Source organism: Ruditapes philippinarum, unplaced genomic scaffold, assembly GCF_026571515.1.
Source record: "Ruditapes philippinarum isolate M1 unplaced genomic scaffold, ASM2657151v2 ctg12408_1_1_1_1, whole genome shotgun sequence".
NCBI classification, from domain to species: Eukaryota; Metazoa; Mollusca; class Bivalvia; order Venerida; family Veneridae; genus Ruditapes; species Ruditapes philippinarum.
The window spans coordinates 28,303-39,191 of record NW_026861219.1 but is presented as its reverse complement, the minus strand read 5'-3'; the positions used below and the strand labels follow the sequence as shown (position 1 = coordinate 39,191).

At 35.3% G+C, this 10,889-nt stretch overlaps 1 protein-coding gene across 1 annotated transcript; it reads left to right on the top strand.

Moving 5' to 3' along the window:
- The first annotated feature begins 2,118 nt into the window (after window positions 1-2,118).
- Window positions 2,119-6,410, top strand: LOC132714932 (uncharacterized). Its single transcript, XM_060697862.1, has 2 exons — window positions 2,119-2,670; window positions 4,609-6,410. Exons 1-2 carry the CDS (start codon window positions 2,293-2,295, stop codon window positions 5,539-5,541), a joined length of 1,311 nt encoding a protein of 436 aa, XP_060553845.1. The 5' UTR covers window positions 2,119-2,292; the 3' UTR covers window positions 5,542-6,410.
- The last annotated feature ends 4,479 nt before the right edge of the window (window positions 6,411-10,889 follow it).

The following is a 10,889-nucleotide window of genomic DNA, read 5'->3' as shown; positions in this document are numbered from 1 at the left end:
GATATGAGCTGCTATGAGATTATAATAGCCAGAAGATAACACTATTCTAAAAATAGATTCTGCGGCATCTGTGCTGACTTTCGGACGAGTGCACATTATACATATAATAAACCAGCGGATACTTACTTTGTTTACATGCAATACTTTATGAAATTCTATACAATTGTAAGAAGCAAACAAGTTGAAAATGGAATTTAGTGTGAAATTGAAAGGGACAGCTAAACACTGTAGTGCTTAAGTGACGTAAATGAAAAAAAAATAAAAAAAAATACACCATTAATTGCTGATGATTTTAGCTGTTCTACAGAAATTAGAAACATTCTCCTGTCGCTATCGCTCCCGTCGTAGTTTCTAATTTCTGTAGAACAGCTACGGATGAACACTAATATATACTTAATGATATTTATTTTTTGGTTTACTCACTAGGTTCCCTGGAGTGAAACATTTCTTGACCTGCGCAGTAAGGTATATCCAAAACCTCATTACGTCACAAAGTTTAAAATCAGATGGGACGATGTAAATCTTTATATTGGAGCATACCTCCAAGAAAACGATATCTGGGCGAAATTTTCAGCACATGACTCAAAAATATGGACAGAAAATGGATTTGATCTTTTACTTGACGTAGATGGCACATTGTTTAATTATAAACAAGTGGAGCTCAATGCTCGAGGCGTTGCTATGGATCTGCTTATGTACAAGTCATACTGGGATGCCGCGGGTAAAAAGGTGCATGATATGAAATGGGATTCTGGTGTAGAGAGGGCCATTTACACGGAAGGAACGGTCAATAATCCTACTGACAGAGATAAGTATTGGTCGCTTGAGATGATGCTTCCTTTCACAAAACTAGCGGAAAATTCCCGCCGCGTACAGCCGTACCCATATGATGACGAGGTGTGGTTCTCGCAGTTTGCCAGGCCGCAACAATATTTAAGAGTCGATAAAAACGGAGAATATGAAAAGGACCCAAATGCCACGTCACTATGGTGGGTCTGGCAACCATGCTATACCCTCCACGGTCATTTACAAGACCGATGGGGCCACGTTCAGTTTAAAAGGACGTTCACAGATAGGAAATTTACGTTTGAAAGATGGCATATTTATAAAGCCTTGTTTGATTCACTCAATGCCATGAAGCAATACAGAGCTCTGAACGGTTTTTATACAGACGACATAAGAGAACTTGATATCCCGCCATATCTCATGACGCGAACTTGCGTAGAAATACCAAAACTAGATGTTTCAAATAGCAAAGATAATGCAAACTTTAATATAACTGTTCACTCATTGCTTTTAGCAAATACGACAGCATTTATCCGGTCTGACAGATACGTTACGTTCTTGTAAAACTTTTAAAGGCACATTCATTAAGAGCAACATCAAACTTATTTTCTGTGAATCACTGTAAAATCGGTCTTAAATTATTACTTTTATCGTGAAACTTTTTATTTTTCTTAAAATTGGAGTACATATTTCTCAAATTTGTTATTCTTGAAATATTTTGCCTCATCTGGTGGAATGCAGCTTTAATTATTTCAGCAAACTTTACCACATACATGTTAAGTAAAAATTAAACGTGCATCGTTCATTATATAACTTTTATGACAGTGAATTGAGAACTTATTGTTTACTGCGCAATAATACATTTTATTCGGTAACTTTTGCAATATTTCATTTATATTGTAAACGAAAGCAGTCTGTCGCCAACAACAAAAAACAACAACAACAACCACAACAACGGTGCATAACGGTGCTTAACGGTATCGTCTGTTAACTCTGTAAAGGTGACTTAGACTTACCTTTTATCACCTAAACAGAGTCATTCCAGCCTGCACGCGCGCGTTATTTGGCAAGACAGTTTTTTTGTAATTTGAAATCAAATTCCCCTTCAGTTCACAATGGACAGTACTAAATTTAAAGGGGGGGGGGGGAAGCTAGTCCCTTAAAAGATTGTTACGAAACAGTTATTATTTAATATATTAAAGAGAATACAGATGATACGTATATTCATTCAAGCGAATCATAGCCTCAGGGTTATCATTATGTAAACACACAGCCGGTAAAATTGCATTTTGCTTTTTTGTGAATGGTATAAATTATGCATACAGCGTAACGAAACATTATTTTGTGGTGTGTCCTTAATGAATAACTTGTCGAATTACCTGATGTAAAAATGTATAAAAAAACTCGTAACCTTAATAGGTTACGATTGCATCCGTAAAATTTGTTTACATAACTAGATTTAAAGTGAACGTCTTCACACTGTGTTTTTTTTTCCAAACATTCAAAATGGCAGGTTATTTTATTGTGGATGTTAAAACTAGAAAAATAATAGCGATATGTACAGTAGTAGCTCTAGTATTGTTCGCAATTGGGATAATAATTGGCTATTTTTCCGGTCGCGGGACTAGTTCAAGCACTGTCACAACCTCTACGGGGACCGTTGCGGAAGCCATAAAGTCCGAATGTAGCGAGACGACAATTAAATCTGCGGCGGGGAAGTTGTTTCTTGATCGTTACGTTGAGAAGCATAGCGAGAAAAATATTTGTTTGAAGTCGGCGTCGGAATGCTGGGATTTTGGGTTGCCTAGGAACTATATAGCGTATCATCTAAATGGGAAATCTATAACTATAGATGGCAAACTTGATGACGAAGCTTGGAATGAGGTAAGTGACGTATAGCTATACACGTTGTTAAGATTGGATTATATGTAGCTACTGCTTTGTAAGTATGCATTTCTTTCTGAAAAAAAAAACGAAAAAGAAAAAAAACAACAAAAAAACTCAAAAAAAAAAACCCCCAAAAAAGAAACAACAACAGACAAACAAACAAGCAAATAATAAGTGGAATTTCTTCACAGGTAATTTCTTCTTACCAGGTTATCTCTCAAAGCATATTAATAGTCCAGTCACGTCAAAACCTCAATGAAGTCCCTTTAACTCACGGCAAAATGAATACCGAAATAGTTTATACAACAGTTGTTCTACATGGTCGTCATTTAATAACACCGTTCAGTATCGTTTAAACGTTGTCGTAACAACTTAAGAATTTGTAGAATGTTTAATAAATATAAACAAGGTCATTTTGTTGTTTCTTCTTATTTAAATGTTTCTATAAAAAAATCAACAACATAGGTAATTAAAAAGACATTTCTACTTGCATATAAACATATACTAAAGCATATCAGAACATTTTTTTTGGAGAAATCAACTCTTTCTTAGACTAGAACAATGCCATAAACGAAGTATCATAAAAGTGTAAATTAAAATACCATTGGATAAAAACGTGGAAAATACAAACAGTACATGTTCGTACATCGTCTTATAAAGGAAGTGTCCCTTGTTTGGTTAATGCCCTGTATTTTTGGGAATTGTTTTACTGTTTGATACTTTTCGCCATAATTATGTCTGCTTATTTGGAAATTGTCTTATTGTTCGATCTTTGGCCAAATTGTTTGTTTTTCTCTTATTTGGGACATGCCTAATTCTTGTCGTCCTTGTCTCATGTTTCATAGTTGACCAGGGCCAGAGTTTAAAAAATTCTCTAAGCTCAAGCTCAGATCTTATGTATTTGATTGGTCACAAACTGCCACATGATATTCCCTGCACAATGAAAATCCTGAGAATTGAGACAGAACTCAGAAAAAAAGTTTTATAACCTCAAGGTCTGGCCTGAAGGTTATAAAACATTTTTTTCTGAGTTCAGTCTAAAAAAATCAACATTTTCATTGGTCAGTATGCATTCTAAGCTAGTGCCTGACCAATCAAAAAATGGAGCTCAGGAAATATTTTTATAACCTTGGACCATGTTGTTTCATTTTTCGTCGTGTGAGATAAATTCTTAAAAAAATATTCCATTTTATTCTTTGTGGTATCTATGTTTTTGACGTGTCATTATAACATTCTTTTTTGTACTTTTTCAAAATGTTTGCCCGAAAATCAGGATACGTTACTTCATGTTTAGACCGCAAACGTTTTACATTGACGACTCTCTTTGTAGGCCTAATATTAGTAGCTCCCTCCGTTGTTTCAAATAGTTTCCTTATACGGAGATGTTGGCAATTATTTGCAGAAGAAATCTTTTGCATAAAGACCCCGGTAAATGACCGGAAGTGTAAGTCTTAAATATGTTTGTTTTGACAATGCATACACTTTGATATGGTGGCTGATTTATACCATGTTGTATTTTAGTTCCGCGGGGCAACAGACGGAAACACAAAAATACGACAAAGTAACCAATGTCGTATTTTCACCTGGCGCACCGCAGAGCGAAAGGCGAAAACACGAAAGTTCGACAATCACTACAAAATATACAAAACTCATTTGACAACGAACACAGTTTGATATGGTGGCTGATTTATATCGTGATTTCGCTCCACTGGACGTCTGACGAAATCACGAAAGTACGAAATATGTTATCGTGTGGTGCCCCGCGTAGCGAAATCACGACAAGGCGCAAATCAGCCACCATAGTTTGAAAAACTAGATGATTTGAAAATCATGTTTGCAGAATTTGCTAACTGTTGTTTTTTTTCTCAATAACTTTCACTGAAGATGATATATTGTAGCTTAATCAGTAATCAAAAATCGGTATTTTACTTTCAGGTGCCTTGGAGTGAGGACTTTGTAGACATGCGCAGTACCGTTTATCCTAAGCCATATCTTAACACGAAATTCAAAATGCGCTGGGACAATGAACGCATGTATGTCGGCGCTTATATTGAAGAAACAAATCTATGGGCAACTCTTGACACGCATGACTCACCCATCTGGACTGAGAATGGTTTCGAACTTTTGATGGATGTTGATGGTACCATGTTTAACTACAAACAGGTTCAAATCAACACCCTCGGTACAATGATGGACCAAATTCTGTACAAATCCCCATGGGACGCCGCTGTTAACGAGACTGTTCGTGAGAAAGTGTGGCACCCGGATGCAAGGAAAGAAGTCTACACGGAAGGAACGATTAATACGCCGGGTGACGTAGATAAATACTGGAGTGTTGAGATGTCATTTTCGTTTAAAAAACTAGCAGAAAGATCACTGCGTAATCAGGATGAGCCAAGAGATAACGAAGTATGGTTCTTACAATTTGGAAGGTCTGAAAAAAATCTTACTGTCGTTGACGGTAAATACAAAGTAGTTCCGAAATCTAAAACTGACTGGTGGTCATGGGGACCCTGTGGGGCCATCAATCTTCATTTACAGGACCGCTGGGGATTAGTGCAGTTTAAAAAGAACGTAAATGACAAGATCTTCCAGTTTGAGAAATGGCATATTTACAAATCACTTTTTGACGTAAGAGACGCAATGGAGAAATACAAAGGTGAAAATGGCAGATACACCGACGCCATTGAAGAACTCGATGTTCCGCCATATTTGTTGTCACGTGTGTGTGTCGAAATTCCAAAAGTTGAACTCGTTAGCAAGGACATCTGGGGTACAGCCCATGACTTTGATGTTACAATTAAATCCATGTTTATATCTCACAAACCGGCACATATACGCTCTGACAGATATGTTACATTTGAATGAAAGTTTGAGGGACCTCCTACAGAAAAAAGGGTGGCGTTTTTCCCTCTCTTAATTTGCTGAATTTCTTATATGAACTTTTCTAACCGCCTATTATCAATTTTGGGATATCAAGATTAAAGGGACTCCCTTGTGATATTTTTTGACATTACGGGACTGACAATAATTGTTCGAGATTAACGCGTCATTTTATGTAGGTCAAGACTCAAAGCTCCGTTTTTCCTCAATAATTATTCTAATTTTGAACTATTGAAAAGCGTTGCAATGCTTTTCACTCAAACCGGTTTGAGAATAGTACAAAATACGATCTTTCAAATTATTTCTGAGAATAGTTCTTAATAATTATTTGTATATCGTTCAGTTTTAATTTTCCTTTCTGATCTATGTAAAAAAAATTCAAATTTAATGTCTTTAGGGTTTTGGACCTTAGTGGTGGAGTTCCTTTAAAACAGGAAACTAAATTAGTTAGCAAACAGTATTGAGACTGATTGTATTGCAAGGACGACAGGTTGACCTGACCATATACTCGGGGCATAGGCTACTTTTTTTTAGTTACAGAAGGGTGAAGGTTTTATTACTTCACTGTACAAACAACAACTCAAGGTATCTATGCATCACACCGAACCGGAACGTTTCAATCATAACACAAACTTTTGCTTAGTAAATGAAATTTAGGATTTCTCTATGAATGTTAAAAAACTCTCTATGAATGTTCTGGATTTCTCTTTGAAAGTTATGGATTTCCCTGTGATTGTTAATGATTTTTCTATGATTGTTACTGATTTGTTTATGATTGTTAATGCTTTTCTATGATTGTTAATGATTTTCTTTGATTGTTAATGGCTTTTCTATTATTAAGAATGGTTTTTCTATGATTGTTAATGGGTTTTCTATAATTGTCCATGGGTTTTCTATGATCGTAAATGGTTTTTCTTTGAGTGTTAATGGTTTTCTTTGAGTGTTAATGGTTTTCTTTGAGTGTTAATAGTTTTTAATGATTTCTCGATTTCTTTATGTTTGTTCAAGTTGAGCGTTATGACTTTCACTATAAATGAATGTGAGCATTTAGTGGTATACAACATTTACTAAGACTTGTTTTGCCTCTATATGGATAGTTACGATATTTTATTTTGACTGCTGTACATCTATGGTTTAAACATAAATGTTCAACCATCTGTGAAAAGATATTATCTTATGTAATTTGTTCAATTCGCATTCTCGTTTAAGACCGTGATGTAAACAACTTGTCACAAAGACATTCATCTTCAATTGATATCTTAAAGGTACATAATGAATGCCTCCGAAAAGAATAAATTTTTAACTTCTTTAGAAAGGGCAAACATGAAGTTTATTACGTTTACATAATGCTTTTAGAGCATGTAACACGCTTGTTACATAGGAAAAGTAGCGCTTTGTGTGAAATTATTGTCATAAAAGTAGCAAAATGTACACAAAGTAGTATTTTGACTTCCGTACAAAATACTAAATTACTATAACTGTACTTAATGCTCAAAGGCAACAAAGAAAAAAACAACAGGTATTTGGCTAATGAGAAACGTTTTAGAAACTATAAAAGTGCACAAAAATATAAAAAAAAGCTTTTAAGAAATAGAAACGAAAGCTTTTCTTGGGTATAATGGGCCTTTAATATAATAGCTGATTTTTATAACTATGATTCATTGCAGTCGAAATGATTTAAATATACAGAATAATATCACACGAACCAATTAAACCTACATTTTAAAATGCATTATTATTGCCCTAAAGAGCAAATAAGCGGAGACAAGTTATTACTTTTATAGTATTTATACGCTCTTCAGTTCCCTCCCGTTTATTTCGATCTTTTCCTTAGATTTACAGCAGACGAGATATGCAGCTGTTTAAAGCCGTTGATATTATACATCTCTGTACTCATACCAATTTATTGTCTCCATATTCTCAAATATATAAATGTTTTTCTCTGCTCTCAAATATATACACAATATAAATGATCATCTTTTCAAATAAATGTTCAATCGGTTTTATAATAGAATGAATATAATATTATATGATATTTTCTTCTTTTATTGGATCTTAACTTATATGTACTTCTTTTTCATAATATGTACCTGTATCATTTTATAGACATATATAAGTAAATGAACTTTTTCTAGAATGAATTTGTTTAATTCTTACACTAGTGTGAATTTTGTTTTTGACAAATCTATTTTGGTCTTTCATGCAAATGTAAACATTTCTTTTGTGTGATTTCGTTAAATGTTTAACTTCGAAATGATGCTTTCATTGCTAAATATCTTAAATGGAGTTGTCCATCTTTCTTTAAAATATGTTCTGACTGAATGACTGAATAGCGAATAGTGCAGACCGCGTTCATATAGGATGGATGGACCGGCTGATCGTGGCTGCACTGGTCAATTTGATATAATCTGTTGCCACAAGCAGGTAAAGAAGGTGAAAAAAAGTTTATTTTTCTCGGTCACGTTATTAATTGAACTAAAATGAATGTTCTTAGCATTTAGCCTCCATGAATCGTGTTAGACGAATGTGTGTATTCAAAGGCTTTTTATGCCTCAGAAATACATATTTAATAAATTCTATAGAAATGTCAAACATGTTTTAAAATGGTTACAAAATTCATGCCGCTAAACTCTTGCATTGACTGGTTCATTTCGGCACATGCTGGCATTGAAAGCAGTCATAATGTTCGCTGACTTTCAGACATGCCTCTACCTCTCGTTAATCCACCTGTGCTCTTCAATGATCGCATTAATACCTGTTCAATAATCAAGTCAGTGGAAAGCCCTCCCAAGTACCGATCTGTTCGCCTTACAACATGGTTTCCTACTAAGAACTGTTGGTACACCTCTGGATGTTTATTTTCCAATGACATCATATTTTGTAGGTATATGTAGGCAGATTTCAAATAAAGATAGTGGCCAGATGCAGCAAAATATGGAAGCATCTTTCGAAGGGATCTTAGATGTCCTGTCCAATCACCAATTCTTTCTGCACGTATGAACTGTTGGAGTACTGCGATCATGTCCATGTATTGAAACCACAATCTGGCAGTTCTGTGGTGACATAATTTGATCTTTAATCCTTCTATCTTTTCAGTCACAATTTTCAAATTTTCATTTTTAAATACTTCATTTATAGAAATATCGTTGGCTTCAAGCTGTTCATAAACTTCCGACAAAGAAGCCATTTCACTTGGATGAGAAGCAGAACCTGCGTCTTGATCAATTATTGAATCATCTGTCTTGGAACAATCATTATCTTCAGATATATTACCATTGGTATTGTAGACATCTTGTTGATTGTGTGAAACAAGCACATTTGGGTATATCTTCGATAGCAAAAGAGCATGTAGGATTGTGTCCACCATAAAATGCCCTCTGATGGCTCGTGAAATAGCTTTACCAGTCATAATATGTGACACAGCATTTTGAGCATACACTGTTTGAAGTACTTCTTGTAATCCGGAACCTGCCATTATGTAGCCTATTGTGCCAAGAAAACTCATTTCAGTATGAAATGCACCTAAAATGAGTACAATGTTTTTCAGTGGACTCGAACCTTCAGATGAAGTTATAATATGGGTAGCTTTTTGAAATAAGGGTTGGTCAAAGGTCAGGACTGGTGTAACTCCGTATCTCTTTGACTGCTCGCATACAAAGTGTAAAGTAGAGTTGATGCATAAACTCCATTTTCCTTCCCGTTGTACAATTGCATAAAACCAGACCAGCTAGGACGAGCTTCTTTCAAAGTCCAAATAACTTTGTGGAATAAATCAAGTTGACTTTGATGTTTGCTCTCTGGGGATGAATCATTGTCTTCATCAAATCTAAGAAAATGTATTTTCTCTTTCATTATATTTCCAGGTTGTTTAAAGTATTTGATTGATGTTTTTCCAATGTCTGAAATCTCACTCATTGACAGTTTTTCTCTTGGTATTGGCAAGCTAACGTTTGAGCCAGGTGTTGTACATGCTATTATTCCCCCCGTGGAAAGTGCCATGGCCATCTAATGTGCGAGAACATTGTGGTCTGCGTTGTCTGCCACATATTGTAAGAATTTACCAGGGAAATAAGATGGAATACTAGTGTTTATGGTCAAAGCAGCGTTTGACTCATAGCGCTGAACCTCATAGTATGATGCACTAAACCCTAAAATGTTTAGTAAATCCACTAAGTACCTAGATCCAAAGTGGTGGTGAACTTGGACGCCAAGACCGATTTGTAATGGGGCTAAAATGCTCTTTGGTCTGCATGCTTGCATAACTGCTTGGCCAATGGATGCTAGTTTGACATCTGAATCATTCCCGCAAAGTACATTGTAACACTGCAAATAATGTCTGAAGACTTTCAGGGATGAATTCTGTGTTTTCCTTTGTAGATGATACTGAGGAGAATGAAGGGTAAAATTTTTGGCTGGACTCTGTTTTAGTAGAGTTTATATCTGTTTTGATTATTTTTGCTGCTGAAGTAATTATCACTTTCTTTTTTTCATTTTCTGACATACCTTCTGTATTCTTCGAAAAGTCATGAATTATTTCCGATGCTTTCCTTTTCATAGTTACTTTAGCTTCAGTATTTCCGAAAGTTGTAACTGAAATAGAATCTCCAAAATAGTCAACTAACCTGTTCTTCATATGTGTGTATGAAAAAGCACGCTCCCCACAGGTTTCTTCCATCAACTTGATTTGTTCAGAGATTGTTATTACACATCCTTCATTTTCTTCTTATAATAACATTCTTAAATCCTTCTGTAGTATCAGCTGCTTCAGGTCTGCCAGGGCTCCTCTTTGGCATTGTAGAATGAGCAGTTTCTTGATTAAACTCCTTTGGAATTTGACGTTTCGTCCTAAAGTTGACACTGCATGTTTGATGATACAGAGCGTCAGCAGCTGGAAGATCAATTATACTAGCAATTCTACCAGATACATCATGTGCCCACTTGTCGTTCCTTTCCAAACACACACGTGCAATGGATTTTTGAAAATCAAGAATACGAACAGGCAAAACATCATATCCACGTTTTCTGTGGTTAACCTTAGCATCTTGAGAACAAAATATACATTTATGTTTAAAGTCAAACACACATGATGAACGTGTTGAACATACTGTATTATTGTTATTATTTTCGGTGGAATTATTAGCATTATTTCTTTTATGAATAAAGTCTCTTCTACAGTCCACATGAACGTCCTGTCCAGGAGTGACTTGTATAGTCAATTGTCGATCGACACTTAATTTGTTTATAGATTCGCAGCCTTTATCCCGTAGTTTCACTGTAGACCGATCTATAAGTGACCTGTTGCAAAACACACAATTATCTGTCTCCATCTGAAA